The sequence below is a fragment of the Triplophysa rosa genome, linkage group LG18, assembly GCF_024868665.1.
Source record: "Triplophysa rosa linkage group LG18, Trosa_1v2, whole genome shotgun sequence".
NCBI lineage: Eukaryota > Metazoa > Chordata > Actinopteri > Cypriniformes > Nemacheilidae > Triplophysa > Triplophysa rosa.
Window position 1 is genome coordinate 19025494 of NC_079907.1, and position 27626 is coordinate 19053119.

Genomic DNA, 27626 nt, shown 5'->3' on the forward strand with positions numbered 1-27626 from the left:
GCATGCTCCGCCGGTTGTCTCTGTTCTCTGCTCTGGTCTGGCTCCTGGCCCGTCCGCTCCGGTCGCGGTCTCTGCTCTGGCTCGTGCAGTGGTTCCTGCTGTGTCGACTCCTGCTCCTGGTCGAGTCTCTCCTGCTGTGCCCTCTGCTCTGGCTCGTGCTGCGGGAGCTGCTCCTGTCGTCCCTCAGCTGCTCTAGGTGATTCTGGTGCGGGCTTGAGAACCCTCTCGGGGGCCCTGTGACTATCATCTCGGTCTTGCCTTTCATCTGAAGACTCTGATAATTCCACAGCTTCTCCGTCGTCTTGATCAAGACCTCGTCGTCGAAGTTGTGGTACTCTTGTACAATGGTTCAAGTGGTACCAAGTGTTGCTTCCTTCTACTTGTACCGCTGTAGGTGTTGCTCGTACGACTGTGTAGGGCCCTTCTCTCCGTGGCTCATTCCATCTCCTTCTGAAGACCCTCAGATAGACGTTATCTCCCGGAACTATTGCACATGGAGCTTCTTCGTCCTCTCTGGGCCCTCGGCGCTGCTCCTGTGAATATATAGCCTCATGTATAGCAGTTAATTGTCTCATGTAAGTTCTTAATTCAACTTGCAACTGCTCCAAAGGCGGTCCATCATAAGGGCCCCTTAAATATGGCACTGGCATAGTTCTGCCCGTGAGCATTTCATGTGGGGTCAAATTTGTGGTTTTGTTGGTTTGCATACGGTAGTTCATTAGTGCCAGCGGTAAAGCATCTACCCAGTTCAATTTGGTATCTGCACAGATCTTATTTATCTTTGCTTTTAGAGTCCCATTTAGTACTCCATCACAAATCGAAGTCTGGGGGCGACCATCTGAGGTCTGACACATCGATGGTTGGGAAGTCTTCTGCCAGTAATCGTTCAAGGGATAATTCTGGGTCGGGTATCCCTGGGTCTGTGGTATCATCTGTACCAGGTTCATCAGTAGCAATATCATGATCAGAAGGTCCAGCATCTCTCTCCCGACTGGTGCCTGGCCTGTCGCCTGTCTGGGTCGGGGCGGTGCCTGATTCCTGTCTATGGCGGCTATCTCGTGTTGCACTATGTTCTACATGTATGTCAGGATCGTATACAGGCCTGCCAGCATGCTCCGCCGGTTGTCTCTGTTCTCTGCTCTGGTCTGGCTCCTTGCCCGTTCGCTCTGGGCGCGGTCTCTGCTCTGGCTCATGCAGTGACTCCTGCTGTGTCGACTCCTGCTCCTGGCCGAGTCTCTCCTGCTGTGCCCTCTGCTCTGGCTCGTTCTGCGGGAGCTGCTCCTGTCGTCCCTCAGTTGCTCTAGGTGATTCTGGCGCGGGCTCGAGAACCCTCTCGGGGGTCCTCTGACTATCATCTCGGTCTTGTCTCTTGTCTGAAGACTCCGATAATTCCTCAGCTTCTCCGTCGTCTTGATCAGGACCTCGTCGTCGAAGTTGTGGTACTCTGGTACAATGGTTCAAGTGGTACCAAGTGATACTTCCTTCTACTTGTACCGCTGTAGGTGTTGCTCGTACGACTGTGTAGGGCCCTTCTCTCCGTGGTTCATTCCATCTCCTTCTGAAGACCCTCAAATAGACGTTATCTCCCGGAACTATTGCACATGGAGCTTCTTCGTCCTCTCTGGGCCCTCGGCGCTGCTCCTGCGAATATATAGCCTCATGTATAGCAGTTAATTGTCACATGTAAGTTCTTAATTCAACTTGCAACTGCTCCAAAGGCGGTCCATCATAAGGGCCCCTTAAATATGGCACTGGCATTGGTCTGCCCGTGAGCATTTCATGTGGGGTCAAATTTGTAGTTCTGTTGGTTTGCATACGGTAGTTCATTAGTGCCAGCTGTAAAGCATCTACCCAGTTCAATTTGGTATCTGCACAGATCTTATTTATCTTTGCTTTTAGAGTCCCATTAGCCTTCTCAACCATTCCTTGCTATTGGGGATGGTAAACACAGCCTAGCCGCTGCTTTATGCGCAGTTGTTGCAAGACAGTTTTTACAGTTCTTTGAATAAATGAGGAGCCGTCATCCGAACTGATCTCAGATGGAATTCCAAACCTTGGAATCACTTCTCTTGTCAAAAATTTAATCACAGTCCCAGAGCCCTGGTCTGCTGATGGCACAGCTTCCACCCATCTGCTGAATCTGTCTATAATCACCAGCATGTATCTTTTGCCTCTGACCGACTTGATCATGTCAACATGGTCCATTACTAACTGTTTAAAAGGTCCCTCAGGTACAGGGATGTGTCCTATGGGTGCTGAAGTCCCTTTCCTAACATTGTTCTGAGCACAAATGTCACATCCTGTTAGGTAATCATCCACTGTTGCTTGCAAATATGGTACCAATATCCTTGTTGCTTTATTTTTCGAAGTATCTCATTTCGACCGCAATGATCAAACCCATGTGTCTCTGAAATTAATACAGTCAATAGGGCATGCGGTGCAATTATTAGTCCTTCATGAGATCTCCATACTCCATTTACATCTCTTGTGGCCCCCCTTTGCTGCCAAACTGACTGTTCGACAGCACTTGCTTGCTCCTGTATGCGAGCAAGGTCTGCAATTCGGGGCTCAGGTTGTACTAATACCATGGGAGCCATAACTGCAGTTTGGCATCCTGAAGCTTTTCTAGCCTCAGCATCAGCAGCATTGTTTCCAAGTATTACAAAATAATTTCCCTTTTTGTGTGCTTGACACTTAACAACGGCTAAAAGTTTTGGTTGCATCATTGCAGAAATCAACTGTACAATTTGCTCTGCATGTTGTATTGGGGTACCATCACTCTTTTTAAATCCTCTTTGCTTCCAGACGGCCCCATATAAATGGCACACTCCATGTGCATAAGCAGAGTCTGTATAAATATTTACAATTCGTCCCTTTGCTAATTCACAGGCTGTGGTTAAAGCTTTCAGTTCAGCCAGTTGTGCTGAGCAAGGCTGCTCACAATATTGAGAAATCACAGGTACAAATCCATCTTTCTTTCGCTTAACCACAGAAAAACCAGCATGATTTCCCAGATGGTCTCTGAAACAAGAACCATCCACAAAATAATCAGCTTCAGCATGCATTATAGGTGTAGACTCTAAATCTGGTCTAAGACGGGTAAAAGCTAATGATTCAGCAACACAATCATGTGGAATACCCTCATCTTCCAAAGGTATGTAATTTGCTGGATTTACAGTAGTACAATGTTTTATCGTTACATCTGGATATGTTAAAAGAGTTGAATATGCCAAGCTTCTGGCCTGCGTCAAAACAAATCTGCCTTGTTCCAACATTTCAACCATCTTGTGGTGTGCATATATATAGTCACTGGGTATCCCATAGTCAAAGTAGAAGCTTTCTCATAAGCATAATATACAGCAGCAAGTCCTTGATAACAAGGGGGATATCCCTGTGCTACACTATCCAGTTTTGTGCTATAAAAGGCAATGGGCTGTTTTCCTCTTCCCTTACAAGTTTATTGCATCAACACCACAGAAGCATATCCTTCTTTTCTATTGGCCACATACAAGTGAAAGGGTTTCATATAATCAGGGCTCGTCAGAGCTGGAGCACTTTGCAGTTCTCTTTTAATTGACTCAAATGCTATTGTTGCATCACTATTCCATGTAAGTGGGGCTCTCAAATTTTGCTGTCCTGCCTGCTTCATCAGGGCTCTCAATGGGGCAGTTTTTATTGCATAATCCTCTATCCAATCTGAGCTGAACCCAGTCATGCCCAGGAATGTCATCATATGACCAACAGTCTGTGGAAGTGGAACCTTGCTTATTCCCTCTAATTGGCTTTGTGATATTACTTTGGTTTTATAAGCAATTATTCTTCCCAAGTATTCTTGGCAATACTGTAACTTTGCCTTCGAGGCTTTGTGTCCTCCTTCAGCTAATTTTGTTAGAACCTTAATAGAATCTCTGCGACATTGTTCAAGGGTAGGGGCACAAATTAACAAGTCATCAACATACTACAGAAGAGTGCTATCCAATACCAGATCTTCCAAGTCAGCTTTTAACAGCTGATTGAATATATGAGGGCTATGGCGGAACCCTTGAGGGACCCTAGTATAGGATATCTGAGTCCCCTCGTAAGTGAAGGCAAACAAGTGCCTGCTGCTCTCAGCCAATGGAATGCTGAAAAAGGCAGAACAAAGATAAATTACTGTAAAATATTTTGCATCAGGTGGCACATTTGTGAGCAGGGTGTGAGGATTCGGAACTTCTACTGGCCAATCTTCCACTATTTCATTGATTGCCCTTAAGTCATGTACCAAACGCCATTTTGCCTTGTCTGCTTTGATAACAGGCAGTATAGGGGTGTTACAAGGACTTATGTTTTAAACAGCACTCCTGCTGTAATTAGTCCATCTATTGTTTCCCTGATGCCATTTATTGCTTCAGGTTTAAATGGGTATTGGTATTTGTTAGGCAATCTAGTTCCTGGTTTTGCTTTGATATCTACAGTATAGGGCTAGCAGATTTTATCAGCCCTACATCTGTGTCATGTTTTGACCATAATTGATCAGGAAACAATTGCTCCATTTCTTTGAGAAGCTCCGTTTGTTTTATCTCTTTTTCTAGGATGGATTCCAAATTCATTTTTCCTTGACCATTGACTTCCACCTCTCTAGGAGTTCCTTGCATAATTGTGGCACATGCAATCTTCATAAATTGTTTATCTTCTGATATAAAAACTAAGGGGTTGTCTGTGTTTTCCCATTGTATTCCTTTGGCTTTCTTCATCATTGGGCCTATTTCTTTAGACTCACTATTATCTTCTAAATATAATGTAATATGGGGAACTGAGTTTGGGACCTGGAACCATTTCTTAATAAAATCATTGTCATCAACTTGTAATGCTGCTCCTTGTGGTCCTATAATTATATGCTGTGAAATGAGGGGAACTTCCTTGCCTTTGGTTTCTTGTAACCATTTTCTTTCTATGTCTACTCTGCGCAATGGGTCATAGATCATAGTACAGTGAAATTCTAATTCGGGTAATTTGGGCTCTTCGGTCTGTTCCTTAATAAACTTTTCCCATTTTTGCAATGTCTTCCCTACTTCTTCCTCTAAATTTCCTAACCAGTAAGCATTAGCTTGGGGGGTTGTGATTACCATTTGTCTGACTCCCTTACTCTCAATGTAAATACCTTCCGGGGAACAGAGTATTTGTACCTTTAGCTTGCAGAGGGCATCTCTCCCTAACATGTTAACAGGGGTTTGGTCCGATACTAAAATAGGCAATGTTACTTCTCTGTCCTTAGTCCTTAGACAAACTGGAGCAGTTATTGGAATCAGCTGCGTTTGTCCCAAAAATCCTACTGTCTTTGTAAACTTTCCAGACATGGGGAGGTGTGAGGCATAGTTTGAATTTATACATGTGTAGGTTGCTCCAGTGTCTATCATCATTGGTGTGATCTTGCCTTCAATATTAACCTGCAGCATAGGTTCTGTATCAGCATTCTCAATTATCATTGGATGCTGACCTCTCCCGGTAGGATCTTCTGGGCAGCCCTAGTAGCCGACATCTGGACCTCGCCATAGGTTGACTGGACCCTGCTGTGGGTTGATTGGTCCCTGTTGCTGGTTGGCTGGTCCCTGTTGCTGTTGACTTTGCCATGGTTGTTGTTGTTGGTCTTGCCAATTAGGTCCTTGTTGTCTTTGATCTTGCCATTGGCCTCGCTGTTGGCGGCCTGCTTGCCATCGAGAACCTTGTCGCTGGTCCATATTCCATGGGTTAGTTGGACAGTCCCTTTTGTTATGTCCCAGTTGCCCACATCCCCAGCATGGGTTACTTCCTTGGTTTTGTCTTCCTTGTTGTGCTTGCATAGGTCCTTGTCCTCCTTGCATAGGCCTTGGCCCAAATCTGTTTTGCTGTTCGGGCTTTACATAAATGACAATAGGCGCTGGTTGCTGTGGTCCACTTCCAGGTGTTGGCTGTACAGTGTTTCCTGTTCCTGGTTGTTGCATCATTGGTGTTGGAGCGTTCACTGGAGCCATAATTGCTGCATGATCTTCTTCTTTGTCTTTGTCTTTGACCACGGCTTGCGTCTTTTTCTTTCTGGCCAGTTCTTCAAGCTGCAGTTGTACCAATTTTCTTTGAAGTTCCTTCTCGTTATGTTTCAGTTTCTGCTCATTCTTTCTGTATTGTTCTACAGCATGGGTCACATGATCGCTGACTTCTTTATGTGACTTAGAGTTCAGACCCACTACATCTTCCAGCCGGGTCTTTACCACAAGCGGCATAGAGTCGACAATGGCATTTCTGAACAGCGCTGCCATCACCATGTCTTCCTCGGGATCTCTTTCCAGTTCTTCCTTCCATTTTCTTAGCTGTGTTCGCACATAGGTAGCAGGATTCTCTTCTTCTCCTAGATGTTCCCCTTTGAGTGTTCGAGGGTCAATGCGGTTGGGGTATTCACTCCTTAATTCCTGCCACATCCGTGCTCTATCTCCATTAAATGGGTTTCCATCCATGAATGGTGAGTTTATTGCTGCCTGGACGCCTGCTGCTCTTAAAAGTTCATTCATCTTAGAACTTCCTACACATTTGGCTAGGAGTGCTTTTATATCTCCCAGTGCTAGCAGTTTTCCAGTTGTCTCATCCTCCACCATCTTGATCCATTTGCCCGCACCTTCATGTAGATCTGGCAGGCATGCAACTAGTCCATCTAAGTCTTGGGAGCCCCATGGCACATATTGTGCTTGTCTCCCTTTTATCAGGATAGGGCATTGCCCTGCAGCGTCGCTTTGTTTCTCTCCAGGAAGGCGACTCATGCTTGCAGTCTTTCTCAGTCTCCCTCCTTCCTTTCGTGTCCAAACTAATTGGTCTAATTGGTTTGGTTCGATCTCTGAGTCTTGGAGATAGATTTTGCCTGCTACGAACTTATATTCTCCTTTCTTAGGATTTCTTGATGTCTCCCCTGATGAGGTTCCTTGGTTGGTTGGAGAATGTCTTGCCTGGTAACTGTTTTCACTATCAGCCTCAGATTGGGCATCCTCCTCATCTTCTTCCTCGCTTGCTTCAGAGTTGGTTGTTGAAGTCACTCCTAAACCACGAGCAGAGTCTGTTTGTATTTTTCTCAAAAATTCTGTTGCATCTTTATATGCCTCATTTCTTTCTTTCATTAATTCTGACAATGCTTCCTGTGCGCCTGCATAAGGGCTGGTCACATCTTCATCTTGTTCTTCATCATTTTGATTTGATGCACAGCCTGAGGCTTTCTGTTTAGCTTTGCTGTCCCTACTCTTTTCTACTCTCTGGGGGATTGGTTCCTTATTACCTTCCTCCCAGAAGGGTGTTATTTCTACCTGCCCTTCTATGGTGACATCTCCTGACAAGTTTACTAATGGCATTTGTTTTGGCATTTTTTCTATCATTTGGTTTTTGAAGGGTTCATAGGGAGGTGGCTAAGTCATTTTCTCAAGTTTTTCCTCTTCACCATCCTTTTTTATCATTTCTCTAATTATTTTCATATTTTTCAGGAAATTAATTCCTTAATTTTTGAACAGGTTCAATACTTCCTGTTCTACCCTTCTTTTTTCACTACGTTTCTTGTTTTTGTCCTTTGGTTTATAATTCTTTATTAATCCCTCCATTTCCTCACACACTGTCACATCAAAGGTACCACTTTCTGGCCATTTTGTTCTTAAGTTTTTGGTCCTTGCGGCCCACTTTCTGGATATTTTTTCTATTGAGTCTTTACATACTGTGTATTTATATCCCAACAGATCTACAGGAGTGGATGACATTTTTAAACAATTATTTGCAATAATTTTCACACAATAAAACAATTTCTTGACTTTATTTTATTCTTTTATTAAATCATTATTTGTATTCAAATCAACTTTATTTCTTTAACAAATCATTTTAATCTTTATTTCAAAAATCAATAACTCAGTAAGTAAAATAATAATTCAATAGACAACCAAATGAGAGTCTTGACTTCAAGCTTGAAAAGTCAATATATCTCAAAAAAAAAAAAAAATTCAAACAACTCCAATAGTTCATTATACTGAAATAATAAAAAAATAAAATAAAATCTCTAAAACTCCAAAGTTAAAATCAATGATTCAATCTAAAATATTAAAATAAAAGAAAAATGTCTCAACCTTCAATTGTAAAAATCAACAAACTAAAAACAAACCTAAGTGAAACAATAAAATAAAGGTTTACTATTGGGGAAGGGAGATTTCAAAGCATGAGTCTGAATAGTTTATTTATGTAAATCAGTTTTAAGATAGAAAATTCTTAAAAACAAAGAACTCAAAAATCAGTTTTTATTTAAAATCAATAAAGAAAAAGCTTCAAATAAAACTCTAAACTACTCTCATAATTAAAATAAAAAATAAGAATATCTCACATGCAAATGACACCTCTATTTTGTTATGATCTCAATTTTTCAGTATATAAGATCAGTCATCTGTATTTGTCTTCATAATATAATCTTTTATTGAAAGCCAGCTTTCTCAAAAATTCAGTGTTTAAACTCATTTGTTAAACTAAAATATTATTTCAGAGAATAAGTAATAGATATTTGTATATTATTCATTATAGTTTCCTACTGTCTCCCTAAATCTTCAGTTCTTCATGCATGATTTTTCACAAACACACAATTGCTACTTTTTCCTGGGCTTATGGCCAATAAACCCCCACCTTCTCACTCTCGCAGTTCCTTTTCAGCTTTTCTGATACACAGACACTACACAGACAATTTAGACAGACAAGACGCAGATTTTACTTCTTATGCGCATCTAAAGGCCTCGCATCTTGCGAAATAAATATCTCACTGCACACTGCAGGCAGTCTCACTCCACACAGCAGGCAGTCTCTCCGCACACAGCAGGCGGAATAAATATCTTACTGCACACAGCAGGCAGTCTCTCCGCCCGCTGCAGGCGGAATAAACATCTTACTGCACACAGCGGGCAGTCTCACCGCACGCTGCAGGCGGTCAAGTCCCTTCTTGGGACAAACTAAATCTACAGGCAGTATGGCTGCATACTCATTCATCCATCCTCATTCATACCTGTTTCGTTGAGACCCGAAACCCTATTTTTGACTGGAGAAGCTTTTTTATAGACATCAACTCTACCCAGAACTCACCTCCAGCAGACCACACAGATGTTAAATTTAAACTATAAGCAAAAGTATGCTCACCTAGAATGCGCGCTTGATCTGTGTAGTCAGCCGGATGGTGTGCCCTCAGGTGTAGTCAGATGTCTTCAGCCTCTTTCCAGTCCCTGTTCGGGCGCCAAAATATGATGTGGTAAAAGTCGATCTTGAAGTTCAAAAAATCTCTCAGACAAGGAAGGTTCAGGTGTCAAGGAGTTAACTTTATTTGATCAGGCCAAACAAGGTGAGATGTCCCAAGTCATCTGAAAACTTGGTGTTTTCCAGCCTACAGTTATAGTGAAACTTAGGAAAGGAGGTTCTTTCCTAAACCAATCAGGTAAATTCCCTTTATCTCTTATTTTTTATTATCCAATCGTTCTTGTCTGCCACTATTATTTTCTAGGCAACAAGGTTTGTATCTAATGGTGGAATGTCGACCTTTACTTTTTTAAAAATAAGTTTTCCTGTTGGTACCAGTTTTCAGGCCTCAAAGTGAACAACATGTTCGACCTTCTGAACTTTATTTAGGTCAGGCGTCAAACAGGCCTCAAAGACATCACTGAATTTTATATTGCTGAAATCTGTTCTATACTTGGTTAAAATGATTAAAAATATATTTATGTTCAAACAACACTCAATCATTACTTAAGTATACTGATTATATCATTAAATCATCTTCATATATTCACTTGTAGAACTCAATCATTGGTCTGATTATTAACACATCTATGGTAATATCATTCCTATGAATACTTCTTATAAGTGGGATGTACAACAGAGCCCAAAAGTGCAATGTGCAAATACAACATCAACAAAATGATCAGAATTATGCACAATAACAGTGACATTCATACCGTTTTAAGATTGATTTGAGCAAAACCTATGTCCGTGCTTGTTTTAACTTTAGATACCATCACTATCAACTATAAGGACTCTCGTTGGGTTGGCGCCTGGTGGCTGGGGTTTCTGATAACTGGTGTGGTGATGTTACTAGCTGGAATTCCCTTCTGGTTCCTTCCCAAGTCTCTTCCAAAGCAAGGTGAGAGTGAAGCTGAGAAGAACTCAAACGCCCAGGAGGGTGAGCAGGACACTTTCATTCCCGACAACAACAAACAGAGCTTCAAACCAGCTGAGGTCTCCATGCGGGCTCTGGCTAAAGGTATTTTAGTTCTTATGAGATATATACTGTATGTTTTCATGATTTTGTGCAAGTAGACTAAGTTCTTGATATTTTCTAGATTTCCTGCCGTCATTGAAGGAACTCTTCAGCAACTCAATTTACATCCTTCTCATATGCACATCTTTTGTGCAAATAAATGGTTTTATAGGAATGATCACATTTAAGCCAAAGTTCATGGAGCAAATCTATGGCCAATCAGCATCAAGAGCCATCTTTTTGATAGGTGGGATTGCATTTATTTTATTGCGTCTGTCTGTTGAATAGTGAACACTTTACAATAAGGTTCCATTTGTTAACAATTAATTAATGCATTAGCTAGCATGAACTAATCATAAACAATACTTCTAAAGCATTTTTTCACCTTATTCTAATTCATCTCATGTTAATTTAATCATTTACTAATATATTTTGGTAACACTTTAGTATAGGGGGCAATTCTCACTATTAATTAGTTGTTATTAGCATGCCTGTTATTGGCATATTGGCTGTTTATTAGTACTCATAAAGCACATATTCTGCATGACCATATTCTACATCCCTAATCCTACCCAATACCTAAACCTAACATCTACCTTACTAACTATTATTAAGCAACAAATTAAGAGTTAACTAAGCAAAAGTCGTAGTTAATAGTTTGCTAAAACCGAGAACTGGACCTTAAAATAAAGTGTGACCGGTTCCTTTTTTACCTTTTTGGGTGTACAACACATAACATGTTATACCTTTTTTGGTTACATTATTGTACCCTAAGAACCTGTTGTGTATCAGTTAAATATCTCTGTAAAGGTACAGACAATAGAAAAGTTGGTAACACTATAGCATAAGGACCAATTCTCACTATTAACTAGTTGCTTATTAGCATGCCTATTATTAGCATATTGGCTGTTTATAAGCACTTATAAAGCACATATTCTGCATGACCATACTCTACATCCCTAATCCTACCCAATACCTTAACCTAACAACTACCTTACTAACTATTAATAAGCAACAAATTAAGAGTTTATTGGGGAAAAGTCTTAGTTAATGGTTTGTTAATAGCGGGAATTTCCCCCTATTCTGAAGTGTGACCTACATTTTTTTAAAGAAAATGTTTTAACTGTTAACATTAGTTAATGCACCGTGAGCTAACATGAACAATTGTTTTGACATTAACTAATGTTATCAAGAATTAATTCATGTTGAAAAACCATATTGTCCATTGTTAGGGTTAATGTTAATTGATGCATTTACTATTGTTAACAAATACAACCTTATTGTGAATTGTAACCGTGTTTTCCAATTCCTTTCTATCTAAGTGAAGTTCGCTATTATCTGTGTAAAAACTTAAATGTGTGTAAATAATATAAGCTATATATCGCTATGTAACACTTTTTATTATGTATTGATGGCAACATTTTCTTATCACATGAATTCTGATTTTATTAAATATCTTGGTCAGTTAAGACCATCTCAAAATGTCAATATTGTTGCCATGTTTTGGTAGACTAATGAATTGATCTCATTCTAAGATGCACCTTGTAGTTCCCTACCTTAAGAAATAGGCTTGTAATATCGTATAGCTGTCAATCCTATCAACGCTTAACTGTCAACAATAATTTTTTGTCTTGCCAGGCATTATGAATCTACCGGCTGTTGCCTTGGGAATTATCACTGGAGGGTTTGTAATGAAAAGGTTCAAGATAAATGTTCTTGGTGCGGCGAAGATGGCCATTGTTTCCTCTGTTTGTGCTTTTTGTTCTCTGCTTGTACAATATTTCCTGCAGTGTGATAATTCGCAAGTGGCTGGACTTACTGTGTCTTATCAGGGGTAACTATATCAGAAATTTTACCAAAATGCTTTGTGTTTATCATTGTCTGGCAACTTTAATGGACACAATGATGTATGACAGCACTCCACAGGTGTCATACCAGCAGAATACTCTGATCTCTCAGTGTAACAGCGGTTGCTCCTGCTCTCTCAAGCATTGGGATCCCATCTGCGCCTCCAATGACATGACCTATGCCTCTCCCTGCCTCTCTGGCTGCCAGACCTCCACTGGGTTTGGCAAGGACATGGTAAGCTATCCATATCTTTGCAGATAGTGATGCATGTCTGAGTCTGATTTGTGCACATTTTATAAGGTGATGGTACAGAACATGTGTTCCTTTAGTGATGCCATATGTGTAGAGATGACACTGACCATAAGGTCATTTTTAAAGAATACTTAGCAGAAAATTGTGAAGGTTAAGATTGAATCTTAACCATATTTTCAGCAAAAAAGTTGTTGTTTCTACTTAAACAAGTTTGTTACATGTGGTAAAAAAGTTGTGTGTTTAATCAAAGAACATTGCTGTGGAATGGGGTGAAACACATTCAGTGCCATGATATACATATAGTGACCCATAGTAAAGTGTTTCATAGTATTTCATAATTGAGAAGACATCACAAATTCTTCAGCCTTTAAGTATTTTTTGCTACATTGTGAATTTCTACACAGACATTTTGAAAATGTTTTTGTTTTATTGTAAACCAGGAAATTACAGATATTGAATTGTCTCACTCTTTGTATAGGTTTTCCACAACTGCACCTGTATTGGAGAGTCGCCTCTTACCTATGCAAACATGTCGGCAGTGCTGGGCCAATGCCCTCGGAAGGCAGACTGTGACTTCATGTTTAAAATCTACATGGCGGTGACAGTTGTAGGCGCCTTCGTCTCTGCTTGTGGGGCCACACCAAGTTACATTATTCTGCTCAGGTATTGCATGTACACAACAGTGCAACTACATATATCCATAACATATATACTGTGCAATATACAGTATATGGATCATTCTTTCTATGCCTTAATTTTGAACAAAATTTATGTTTATATCACAGTTTTATCAGAATAAAAAGATATATAAAAATTATTTTGAGATACTGATACTGACTACAAATACTGATATACAGTATACTGTATATTGGCTCTGCTGTATAACCCTGTCGTCAGGGCTGTGTTCATGACTGTACATGTTAAAATGATTACAATGTATTATTTTTAGGGCTTTCAACGTTAATTGCGTTAAATATTTTAACGCGTTAATCTGAAAAAAAAATAACGCATGCGTTAACGCATTAAAATAATTAACGCAATAAACGCATCATCCGTTTATTTTGTCATCCTTTTTCTAGCATTACATTATATAATCACGCTCTTATTCGTGTAAAGGCCTTTAAACCGTTTAAGCGCGATTTGAAACAGTTGCTTTGACGCGTTCAGAATAGTACGACTGCGTCCAAATACCCCCACTTGCGGTTTTGGCAGCTTGAGAGCATGTGTACGCGACAGGAAGTAAGAGTGCAAGTCTGTCCAATGTCTTGAAAACGTCAAAGTGCAGTGCCCTTAACCCACACTATCTTGAATATCGCTTCCAGGGGGGAATTCAGGGCTAAGTGCAGAGGTGTAAAGAGTACCTGAAAACCATACTTAAGTAAAAGTACAGATACCTTGCAGTGAAAATTACTCCATTACAAGTTACAAGTCACCAATTCCAAAACGACTTCAGTAAAAGTCTTTGAGTATCTGATTTTAACAGTACTTGAGTATTTTACTCATACTGAATGTAGGCTCAAAGCAGCACTAGTCCTCAACACTTAAGAGACACATCAGTGAAAAACTAGAAACAGTTGATTTGTGAGGTGAGCAATCGCATTTATTTTCTTAAATCATAATAAGACTGAACACCTCAAAATTGCAACAAATCATGGTCGACACCATAACCTACGTCATTACAAACACCCTAAGTCTCATTTAAGCTCAAGTGCTCATAAGTAAACCAAAGTCCTTCAAAAAGGTCTCTTCAATATAACAGATAAATAAAATAATGTTAAGTAGAATTAAAAAGTCAAAGCCTTTTTGCACTGGACATGCTGGTTTGGGCCTCATCGCCAGCTGCAGTCATGTCCTCATTTCACATACACTGTTAGCCCTTACCTGCCATTTCTACAGTAATACATTGGCAACACTGTTGCCAGCTAGTTACTGTAGGTGTTTTACAGTAAACTACTGCAATGGCTGTTTGAAGATACATTATTAAAGAATCTATTAACGCACTTAAGTCACACAGTCTTAGATGAACAAGTGTAAATAACAGATGAACACAATAAATCTGTCAAGATTTCACCAGAGGAGAATTAAACACAAACATCAATAACATCTTCACATATTACAGACACCACTTTCACTTTATATCTGTCATCTGTGTAAGATCTTATTGAGATTTAACTCTAGTTCATAGTGGTTCAATTATGTTTTAAGTCACCATTATGGCGATCAGTGTTTGCTTTGGTTGGACTCTTTGACTTTCTTGTAGCTTTAAAATGTACACTTATACAATAACACTGAAAGGGACTTTACAGGAACCGCAACTTTATGTTTGCTTAGTAACTGAAGATACATCTGAAAGAATTCAATCATTAAATAATAATAATATAGCATTTAAGATTTATTAAGATATGTTTGGTAAAGTGATTACATGTTATAATGGAAAGATCTCTGTCAGAAAATCTTTCTTTGCAATTGAGACACAGTTAGACACTTGACATACAAACCTCATCAATGGTGACAAACAATCATGAATGAGTTTTGTACTATGTACCCAGCATGCATTGCAGCATGAAGCTGTTCAGTTGATTGTCACCATTGTTGAGATTCATATGTGAATTGTTCATTTCTCTGTGTCCGACTCATTCTATAGGTTAATATTTTGTCTATATAGTGTGAGAGCACTTTTGAAAATTGAAATACTATACATTCTTTTTACTGGTTTACATCACTTCATGGCAATAGTCCCACCATATGGTCAAATTTTGAGCAAACATGTTTAGAGCACATTTAGGAAGAGTTAGTTTTAAAAATAAGAGCTTTTGTAGATGTGTGACCTACAGTAACTAGCTGGCAACAGTGTTGCCAATATATTACTGTAGAAATAGCGGGTAAGGGCTAACCATGTATAAACCGCCAGCGATTGACATCTACCTGATACTGCACTCATATTCATATAAAGAAGCCATGTTGACAAGTTTTTGTAAGTTATGGCAAAATCCACAAGATTGTAGTACCTTCATTGCCCTGTAAATGGCAATATTAATTATAAGATAGGTGGCATGCAAAATGTAATGTGTAATTGCATTAGTCATTACAAATGTAGTGGAGTAAAGAGTACATATACTTGTTCAAAAATGTAGTTAAGTAGAGAGTAAAAGTTGCTAATATCTTTAATACTCAGTACAACTACAAAGTAGCCAAAAAGATACTTAAGTAAAGTAACTAAGTACATTTACTCCAATACTTTACACCACTGGCTAAGTGTTTCCCATCATGCATCACGTTCTGGATATAAATCAGTAGACTTTTTGCTCGGGTCTCACGAGATGTAGCGGAAAGCTTTCCAGTGTAAGTTATACTACTACTTTTTAAGGTTATATCTTTATTTACTCTATGTTTGGCTAACATGTGTTTTTGTTTTGTTTTTGGGTACATCTGCTTTGATATAATACAAATAATGCGCTATAAAAATAAATCTGACTTGACTATATAATTAGATATTACATATAATTTCGTAGTAAAACGTAAAGTCTTGCACATGTTATAGGTGAAAACTGAGTTATTTATTTTGTGAAACTTCTTTTTATCACATAATTAGAAACACCACATTAATTACATGTTTGCACTTGCTAAGTGTAAATACAACATGCTCACTTGGGATCTTCATGCCCACTAGAACACTTGGGCCAAAAACAGGAAAGACGTCATGAAAGTAGTCTAGTGGTCAAGTGCAAGGACCTGAAGTGGGGGTATTTTGACGCAGCCATGGACAGCTTCTAGCTATAGGACGTGGCACAACGCAACACGACAGCTGTCTTGTCTGGTGTAGCCTATACAGTCACAGGCTAAAGGCTGCATCAGTGAATCTCTGTCAGACAGCGCATCAGTATTTAAAAAGCTCTCAGTTATACTGTATTTCAATGTAAAATGGCTATAATTAATGTTAAAATAAAGAAAAAAATCATTTAATGGAGACATCAGTTGCAGTACTAATATCAGAATGTTGGCTTTCATTCATAAAATTATGTTGTTAAAGAAATCGGTTGTTTTCTTAATTAATTTGGAGATTAAATGTGAAATTATTAGAATGTAAAAATATATTTTAAAACATGAATGGGTTACACTTTACATTAAGGTTCCCTTCATAAAGCATTTATAAATGTGTTCATTAATGATTAATAAGTCATTTACAAATGCATTATTAAGCAGTTTTAACTGCATAAATAAATAGGGGGATTCTAAAGAAATACCTGCCAAATAGTGAGCCATTTTTAATTCACATGTTATAAATGCTGTGTATAGAAAGTGTATTTACTCAAAAGCAGATTCATTATTATCTTGATGTTGTGTGCAAAATAGGCTGTCAGACTGGAGACTGTAGGGTGTTATGTTGGTTTTTCTTATTATTGTATATTTCATATCTTATGTCACTTTTCAAACCATGTTGCTGACTTTTTCAACATGTTGCTTACTTTACCGATTCCGAATGTCTTACGGTGCCCTCCAGAATGCGTTCAGATCATGATGCTTATCCAAAGCAGTTTTTTCTTGCTTACCAAGATAAATTCATCAAACTGTTGATCACTTTTCAACACTTAATGCAACAAAGGTTGTTGTCAACTTGTTTGTTTACAATGTTTTATTAATTATTCAATTACAATCAAAACCACAAAATATGTATTTATTATTTATTGTAGAAACATGTAACACAGGGCTTGACATTAAAGAGTACATTCCTCAATATTTTTAAGGGCTTATTTTGGTTTATGGAGTGTCCGACAACAAGTTTATGTACATACATGATGTAAAAATACTATTATTTCGTAATAATAAGCAGTTTTTATTACCTTACTTCTTGACTGACTCTCAAATGATTCGTTCCGCGATTCATCTGTGTAATCTCCGCCTTTCCGCCAGCGTAGTCTGATCTGATTGGTCAGATAGTGTAGTCTGCTGTGATTGGTCAGATGGTCTAGTCTGCTGTGATTGGTCAAATGGTCTAGTCTGCTGTGATTGGTCAAATGGTCTAGTCTGCTGTGATTGGTCAAACGCGTTCAGCATGTGTCGCAAATGGACCACCTATCATTACTGCTGTATTACGGTTTGCAGGTGGTTGGATATTAACAGTGTATAGAGAGAGATGGCGTCGATTTTACCTTACCAGTTCGAGCCCGAGTCTCACGAATCATTCTTTAATCCTTATACAGATGCCAGTAAGAAAAAGGACTGTTTTAGACACTTCTCTTGTAACAGTTAGTTATCACGGCATACAGTGTACGGTGTTCGTATCTTCAGATGTTATTATAACTATAGTACACCACGCAGTTCTTGAAATAAAGACTTTGCGAGTTAATATGGTTGAACACTTACATTAGCGCAACGAGTTTATAGCTAACGTTAGGTAAACAAACAGTAACAACCCCAAAAATAACGGTAACGTTAGCTAAACACAGACATGAGATAACGTCACACAAATTTAATTTTAAGTAAAGACAAAAATAAAGAGTCACACTTACAGGTTGTGATTCGGTGGAGCTTACAGGTCCAAATAAAGTTGGTATTGCAACATCTTTTAAGGAAAGACGTTTAATGTATCCTGCAGTAAAGGCGCCAAGATTGATGAAGCAATCTTCGGTAAAATGACGCGCGCAAAGTAAAACGTTCGGTTTATACTCCTTTGGTGTCGTTTGAAAAATAAATAGTAACCATTTTTTCCTCAGAAGTTCTTCCTTTGGTAGTGAAAATAAGATTGACTTAGTTTCACTACATAGAACACAGCTTCTCTTAGACATGATGCACACGTCACGACACGAACGAGCTAGTACAGTGTTTGGGGAGGAGAGAGTTAAGTTTTCGCAGTCAGTAGGCGGGGATTTTTCTAGTGACGTAGGTACATTGTGGTTAAAGATTCGGACAGGTCATGGCTTGTTCGCGTGATTCAGAGTCGATTACCTTTTTTATAAGCTAATAACTTTGTTATTCGTTCACCTTCGGATTTACAACTTGGCAGATTGCTTACATTCAAACACGGCAAAATTAAACACTTCATGAAATGTATTTTTTATGATCTCGAGGAATGTACTCTTTAAGCATTGTCATGTGGTTGTCCTTCGGACAAGTAAACTTGTCATTCACTTGTCCGAGTACAAAAATTACTTGTCCAACGATAAAAAAATGATATTTCATTTGAATTCTCAATATAATTTTTCCGGATCTAGATTGGTAAAATTTGCTTCTAAACATTTGAACTAGTATCTGCTTTGGCCGCCTGAATTTGGTTATAGGCCTACTCTCCGTGACTGCTATAAAACAAAGGCAAGCAGTAATTATTATTAGTGTTAAGGCTGTAGGTTAACTTTTTTTGCACATAGCACTGGTGCTAGAAAGGTTTAAAGTTTGGTAGCACAGGCCAAACTATAGGAGTATAAATCGTCTGTTGTCATCATAAAAAAAAAAAATGCAAGTACAGTTCATCATGAATAGATAGGTAACTGACAAAAGACATTAATGTTACATACAGATGAATAAATTAGGGCCGTATCATTTTTAGATTACCTAAATTTGTTTGAATGTTTCTCAGTTGTGTATTTTTCCTTTTTAACTACACAACAGTGGTATATTTGTCCACATAAATTACTGTAGTATACTATAGTAAACTGCAGTAAAATTCTTAGATACTATAGTGTTTTTGAACTTTACTATAGTATACAGTGTTTATCAATTCACTACAAGGGCACTACAATTTTCAAAAGCAAATACTATAGCACACCACAGTTTTTTGTCTGAGTGTTCAATTTAACGGGACTTTTATTTTGACGGGCATTCGGGTAGACGCTTGTTTGCAGATAGCTTCACTTAAACAGTAAAACGCTCGTAAAATAAACTCTCAGAGCAACTCTGACTGGAGACGAAGTTAATGTGTTCACATCCTCATACAGTGCAGACGCAGATAAAATACTCGACCATCACTCGTGTTGTATGTTAAACTGTGCACATAATTCACTCAGACACGCAGAACAGCCAGATGACATTTAAATAACAGGATTCCGCTCCGCATGTAGTTACATGGACTCGGTGAGATGCGCCATTGATTATTGTCACACACAACAAGCACCACCACGACAAACGCACTACACACAAACACACAGCTCTGTCTAATGCACATAATCTTATTATTCTACATATATGTCGCACTGTTGTTGTTGGTTTTTTCAAGTTACTTATCCAGTCGTCTTTTTTTTCAAGTTACTTATCCAGTCGGGCAAGTAAAGTTATCTCTCACTTGCCCATACAAAACATTCACTTGTCCCGGACAAGCGGACAAGCGTTAATGTCGAGCCCTGTGTAACAGAAACAGAAAAATCTCTGATGTGAATCATATATTTAGAAGTATTGACAGCCCATGAAAGTGTACTTTAAAGAAAAGTGGATGCCTGTGAAGTATTCACATTTATTAAGCATTTATAACATGTCCTGTGAAGTATTCACATATATTAAGCTTTCATAACATGAGTTAAAAATGTCTCACTATTTGGCAGGTATTTCGTTAGAATCCCTTTTTGTTTACGCAGTTATAACTGCTTTATAATACATTTGTAAATGACTCATTAATCATTAATGAACACATTTACAAATGCTTTGTAAAGCGAACCTTAATGTAAAGTGTTACCCATTCATATTATGTGTGATTAATCATGATTAATCACTGAAAAAATGTGTGATTAATCAGATACATTTTTTTAATCGATTGACAGCACTAATTGTATTACATTATATCACAACAGAGTGGAATGTGAAATTCAACTAGGATTGAATATACAAGTACATAATAGTACATGCATGCAGTTTTATGTGCATATTACATCATATTGTCACAGTCACCAGCTGGAGTGCCCTCTCAAATCCACTAGAGGGCACGCCCCTCATCACTTGGACTGTTATTTCACACTACATTCCCCATAACCCTTTGCCCGGATTCGTCAGCCATCAGTTCTTGTGTGTATATATAGTGCCTGTGTTTCTTGTGTCAGTTGTCCGGTGTTGTTTAGATTGTAATGTGTTCTTTGTGCCTTGTTCTCTGCCTTTGTTTTCCGTGGATATTACTTTTATATTAAATAGTGTTGCATTTGGATCCTACTTGACCATCTCATCATTACAGATAAACAAGATAACAAGACACAGATCAATGCAATGATGGCTGACGAGTCCGGGCAAACGGTTATGGGAAATGTAGTGTGATAAGACAGTCCAAGTGATGAGGGGAGTGCCCTCTAGTGGATTTGAGAGGGCACTTCAGCTGGTGACTGTGACACATATACTGTATAGACAGAGTAAAGACAGATCATTAACCCTAAGAGATGAACTTGCCTTTGGCGCCACTTGGTGGACATTTGACACATTTTATACATAATATTTTATACATTATAACAATATATTATTTTTATATTAAAAAATAACAGTAAGCTTATACTAAAACAATGGAATAGCACACATTTATCTATGGGGAACTAGGTTGTGACTTAAAATATTAAATAAAGACTAAATATATGACTGTGTTGTATTTTATCATATTCAAAAATTCATCCGAAATAAAGTTTGTAAACCATTTAAAACCAAAGATAACCAAATTAAACATTCTAAACAAGACACAAAGACAAAAGGTAAATTATCAAATTAATTATGCATTTTTCTAAAAATAAGAAAATAGCAGGAACGGAGTTTCAAGTGACCTTAAGCACATGCTGTTCTATTTGAGAATGGTTAAAGTATAAAGTTAATGTGAATTTAATGAATGGCCAAGTCAAAGTCCAGATCCTAACAGAAATGTTGTGGAAAACCTGAAGCAATGTGAGAAAACTCACACTTATAGGTCTGTACTTTGGCCAAAATTCTTCCAGGCCGATGTGCACGAGTGAGTCACACCAGATACTAAATGAAAAGGTTCACCTTGTCACAAACACGTTTCTGTTATTTTGCGTTAATATAAAACTTTTAATATAAATTACACTCTTGGCGGCATATTTTTAATTTCCGAACAGAAAGGCACCATGTAGACAGAATGACCAAGGTGAAATTGAACCGTACATTTAAGGAATAGAATAGAACCTTGATTTTAAAAGAAATAAGTATGCTTATCCTCTGTTTTTTTCTCAGATCAATAAAACCAGAGCTTAAGTCTTTGGCCCTTGGTATACAGACTTTGACTGTTCGGACTTTGGGTAAGAGCATTCATGCTGTAATTGTTTTTAATCCCAGCTTGCAAAACAGAAGAATGTTTAGCTAACATAAGAAATGTTTCTAGGTGGCATCCCTCCTCCCATTTATTTCGGAGCCCTAATTGACAGGACGTGTCTTAAATGGGGCTCAAAGCGATGTGGAGGTCAAGGGGCGTGTCGCATTTATGACTCGGTAGCATTCAGGTCAGTGAAATTACACTGGGAAATTGTAACAACACAATTATAACAATTCAATTATAACAATAACAATTCATAAGTATAACAATACAAAATCATATAGAATCATAAAGAAACGAATATAAAACCATATTGGTTTAAACAAATAAGTGTTTCATTTAACTATACTGTATACACTATAGTGAGGCAGGCATGAAAACACTGTGCAACACTTAAACATTTCTTCTTGTGAAAAAGACTCATGAGTCTTCCGAAAAATTATGGCAACTTGTCTGGAATGTGAAGTATTTATTTGTGGTTCCGAGCTAGTAGCTACAGTACAATTAGTTAATAGTTTTAGTGAATAGTTTTTTACATGGAAGGGTTATTTGAATTCTGTATTGCTGTACGTTCACACCGCCGCCGTCGAGAGCGCCAAAAATCGCTCTGGCCGCCCTGCCAACAACTCTGTAGAAAGATTCGTGGACGCTCGGACATAGACCAACGTTTACAGGGCTGCGTTCTCTGGAATCCTCTCAAGCGGTGGACTTCTACATTCCGATTGGTTGCCGCCCAACCGTGTCATAGCTCATTACCATAAAGTTGACCTGATTTCAACTTTCCTCGACGCCCTCAACAGCCAAGTCGCCCCGCGCCGCTGCTCGCTGCCGGCTTATGGGATTCCTTTTGTGCCAATAAAAATGAATGCAAATTTTTAAAAAACGAACAAAAATATACAATGAGAAAGAAAAAAAAAACAGTTTGATAATGAAAACAATAAACTCAATTGCAAGAATGTGACATGATTTTCAAATAAACTGCTATTTTTCTTAACAATTTTCTAAGTTTCGTTTTTGCAAATAATAGTTCTGAATTCGCTGCTAGATTTTTCATTTGCGCTTTCCGAGTTTTCGTTTACTCTTCTCAAATTTTCGTTCGCCTTTCTGGCACAAATCTCACGTGTGGGTGGGATTTATGGCCACTTTACTCTCATTGGTTAGTGAGATTCGGATTGACAGCTCCCTGACCAGGAAGTCGATACAGAAGACAGTGCAGCGGATTAAAGAGCAATCTGTTTGCGGTTTTCTGTATTGTATTGTTTTAGTGTTTGTACTTTAATTACTTTCTTATTTTGTTAGTATATTAGTAGGGTTGCCAACTTTCATGCACTTAAAAGTGGGACACGCTTCCAGGCTCTATCACGCCGTAACAACAAGCCAACGCCGAGTAAAGACAGGATAGTATTTCATATTCACATGCAACTTTACGTGGGTTTAGAGGCCGTCAAGACAGCAGTCTATAATTATAATTACAATGATAGCAGGAAAACGAGATGCCTAGTGAGTTTTGAGGAGATATACAATAAAGTGTTATGCTTCCAGTTCATATTTCTAATTTATAGATTATAATCGTGGTGGCATTTTATGTATTGTTTCTATCTTTAAATGCTTGGGTTACACTTTATTTTACAGTGCCCGTGTTACAGTGTAATTATACATTTAAGTACTGAGTAATAAAAATAAACTACATGTACTTACTATAGGGTTAGGGTTTGGTTTAGGGTTAGTTACATGTAATATGCATAATTTATAGTAAATACTATAGTAAATACATGTAACATATTTAACAAGGGCACCGTAAAATAAAGTGTTACCAATGTTTGTTTATAGTTTAAGAAGTCTCTCTTCTGCTTTTCTTTAACCTGTTTTATGTAAGTGTGTAAATACATAATGAAATTGTTGTTTGCAAGAGGCAGACTAAATGAATAAAACATTCTAAAGGCCTCTAATTGTGTCACCTTATGAATTTGTTTTGTTGTAGCGTTTAAAAAACATAAATGTCATTTTAATGTATTGGTACTGTTTTATGAGGTGTACTTTCTGTGAATGTAAAGAAAGGGGTGTAATACTGTACATTCACCATGAGTTTAAAAGGAAAGATACATTACTTGATTTATAAGTGGACTTAATTCTTTAAAAGGAGACTGTTTGCAAGAGCGACATTGTCATCCTCCTCCTCAGCTGGACACAAGTCATGTAACCGAGATAATAAAATCGCTAAAAGTTTTAATCTCTGTGTAGTAACTATGCAGCAATGTTTTCATTAAACACGTTAATTTCTCACATCCCAATAATCTGTAAGGTGTCTTTATTGGATGTTATATGCAAATTGTTCGTTCCTTTTTAAGAAAATAATCTTAATAGTCCATAAAATAATACCTGACAAAAAATATAAAGCACACAATGAACACACACTGCTTAGTAAAGACAGAATTGCTACTGTACAGGAATAAAACTTTTAGTGATTTTCTTTATTATCTGAATTACATTCATTTACCTGAGGGTGAGGAGGACGCTTGGATCCACACCGCGCATGACTTACCAACTTCAAATACCAATTACTAAAATACTAACTAAATAAGAAAGTAGTTTTAAGTACAAACAATAAAAATAACAGCATAAAGATCGTTCTCTAAGATTCGTTGCACTGTACTGTCTTCAGTATCGACTTCCTTGTCAGGGAGCTATCAATCAAAAACTCACTACCCAATCAGCGTAAAGCGGCCATAAATCCTGCCTACACGTGAGATTTGTGCCAGAAAGGCGAACGAAAAATTGAGAAGCGTAAACGAAAACTCGGAATGCGCAAATGAATAATCTAGCAGCGAATTCAAAACTATTATTTGCAAAAACTTAACTTAGAAGATTATTAAGAAAAGTAGCAGTTTATTTGAAAATCATGTCACATTCTTGCAATTGAGTTTATTGTTTTCATTATCAAAGTGTTTTTTTTGTTTCTCATTGTACTTTTTTGTTCGTTTTTTAAAAGTTTGCGTTCATTTTTATTGGCACAAAAGGAATCCCATACCGGCTCACATTGAAAATGAATGATTTCCGGCAACTTTGACGCTCTCGACGGCGGCGGTGTGAACGTACAGTTAGGAAGTATTTATGAAATTTGATTTTTGATATTTGAAGTCATTATCTTAAAATTTACTTAACAATTGTAGTTATTAGTACACAGAACAACAGTATTTTGGGCAAATGAAAGAAAAGGTTAATAAAACATATTCTTCTTTTTTGCTCTACAGAAATACTTTCCTGGGTCTTATTTATGGCCTGTACACTTTGTCCTACCTGTTATGGGGGGTCCTGTACAACAGACTGTCTCATCGTCAAAAGAAACTTGATCTTAAGAACCAATTAAACCAGGATGGCACTGCTGTAGCCACCAATGGTAGTGAAAATGCCCCATCAGCCATCGTCAAATGCAGTGAAAATCCTGACCAGGAGACAACTATCTGAATATACAACATTTCTGCAAAGACCAGGTTAAATTGTGGTTCATTTGTCTGTTTATTATTAGGCATTCAAGATGATAGATGTGGTAGAAGTATTAGATGCAGGTTGCTGGGTTAAGACTAGTGTAAGACATTTCACGCTTTACAAGTATCATAACAAAACCAAGTATACAAGTAAAACAGTGAGTATTTAAATGAAAAAAAAAAACATACGTTGTATGCAATGTTTATAGTTAAATAAAACATGTCTTCGTTTGTTTATAATGTAGTTCCTCAGACCATTGTTACATAGAATCACTATAGTGTCAGATCATTGTAAAGTTCTTATATCATGTAAAAAAAAAGAGGCGGGTTTTTGTGTTATTGCATTTCTAAATTCAAAACACTAAATAAAACAAATGCACAAACAAAACAGGCAACCAATTCTAAAAACATCATTCAAAAACCAGATCCTTATAGGATGTGGACAGTTTGATCCATCTGTTCTATGTTTTATGGCCCAAGGAAAGAAAGACACATTTCAAGGCATTTAAAGGAACCTTCGAAACGGGATAGCATTTGTTGTGTATGTTTGTTTGTGCGTGTTAATGCAGCAAATGCAGGACTATAGTTTTATTTTGTGTTCTCATTTTGGGTCCAGTAAAAAGTACATTGGAAAGTATTGTTACAATCTTTACTGTGTGCATAGCCATGATTTTTTACCTCTTAAACATATGTAAAATATGTGTGGATGTTATATATCAAATTGAACTGGAGAACCTGTTGACCTGTTGAAATCAGTTATGAAATGTAACATTTATTAACATGATCTTGAATCAAATCATAAGCTAGGTTTGTCTTCTGTACTGTAAATTTTCGTTTTTTACACAGAGACGCACAACTTTTACTGTCACTCCAAAAGAATGGTGGTAATGTATCATAGTGATTTCAATTCACACCTGTACCTTCTAAATGTATCAAAATAATGTTTGTCTTGCAACTAACCCTCACTCATCCTCCCGATAGATTCAGGTTACAAACATATCTTTCTGTTTTGTCTTATTTGTATACATTGCACTGGTTTGTAATTCTCTGTTGAATAAAGTCTCACGTCCATGCATGTAAATAATATACTGTTCTGTATTTTAGTACATGAAACATAGTGTCTTTGCCAGTGGTGTAAAGTATTGGAGTAAATGTAATTAGTTACTGTACTTAAGTATGTTTTTGGCTACTTTGTAGTTGTACTGAGTATTAAAGATATCAGCAACTTTTACTCTCTACTTGACTACATTTTTGAATAAGTATATGTACTCTTTACTCCACTAGATTTGTAATGACTAATGCAATTACACATTACATTTTGCATGGCACCTAACTTTTTCTGCAGCAGTTTATTTCTACTACAGAAGAAGCAATATTGCCATTTATAGGGCATTGAAGGTACTATATCTTGTGCATTTTGCCCTTACTGAAACTTGTCAACATGGCTTCTTTATGCGAATGCGGGTGCATTATCAGGTAGTTGACATCGCTGGTGTTTTATGTGGGTAGAGGACATGACTGCAGCCGGCGATGAGGCCAAAACCAGCATGTCCAGTGCAAAAAGGCTTTGAGTTTTGTAGATTTACTTAACATTATTTTACTTATCTGTTTTACTGAAGAGACATATTTGAAGGATATTGATTTCCTTATTAGCGCTTGAGCTTAACTGAGACGTGGGTGTTTGTAATAGACGTATGCTATGGTGTTCACCTTGATTTGTTGCAATTTTGAGGGGTTCAGTTTGATGCGATTGCTCTCCTCACAAATCAACCGTTTCTTGTTTTTCACTGACATGTCTCTTAAAGGGGTCATATGACAGGGCTAAAACTAATATTATCGTTTGTTTTAGATGGAATGCAATGTGTATACACGATTTAAGGTTCAAAAACACTGTATTTTCCAAATACCGTGCATGCTTGTATCTCCTCTTTGCCCCGCCTCTCTGAAACGCGCTGATTTTTTAATCAGCCGCAATCGGCCGCAAAGCGATGCACTCTACACAAAGGGGGCCTTACAACGAAAAAGTTTGAGAACCACTGGATAAATAACGCAAGCGCTTTGGCCCTTCTTGATCAACCAGTGTTATGCCACGTCTCGTCGCGACTCAACAAAGACAATACACCCAAAATAAATACTAAATATAAAAAGACATTATAAACACGACATTTGTTGCCTCTAGTGGGAACATTATTACTGATTATTAGGACTTGTGTTGTCTTTTTTCACGTTGTGCGCGTGTCTGCATTTGCAGATCACAAACACACGACAAACTCAACTCGCGTAAGTCCATAACAAAGTCTTTTACAATAAAAATATACTTACAGGCTGCGAATCTGAAGTGCCAGCGAAGTTGTAATGGTTGGAATGGCCCCACTTTTTAACCAAAGCTTTCGTGCACTGCCGGCCTTGATCTCTCCCAGGTTCATGAAGCAATCATCTGTGAATGCGCTGCACAAACTTGAACATTCGGATTGTACTTTTCTGGAACAGTGTTGTAAATAAAATATAACCATTCATTTTTAGTTGTCTCATCTTTTGGCAGGGCAAACAAAGA

At 37.9% G+C, this 27626-nt stretch overlaps 2 protein-coding genes across 2 annotated transcripts in view; both read left to right on the plus strand.

Moving 5' to 3' along the window:
• Window positions 1–27626, plus strand: part of pcdh15b (protocadherin-related 15b) — a 285327-nt gene that overhangs the window by 93962 nt on the left and 163739 nt on the right. The window lies entirely within an intron of this gene.
• On the plus strand, window positions 9966–26446 carry slco1d1 (solute carrier organic anion transporter family, member 1D1). The gene is made up of 8 exons (XM_057358591.1): window positions 9966–10264; window positions 10344–10508; window positions 11900–12095; window positions 12178–12343; window positions 12840–13024; window positions 21509–21573; window positions 21657–21774; window positions 24839–26446. The coding sequence occupies exons 1-8, from the start codon at window positions 9988–9990 to the stop codon at window positions 25050–25052; spliced, it is 1386 nt and encodes a 461-aa protein (XP_057214574.1). The 5' UTR covers window positions 9966–9987; the 3' UTR covers window positions 25053–26446.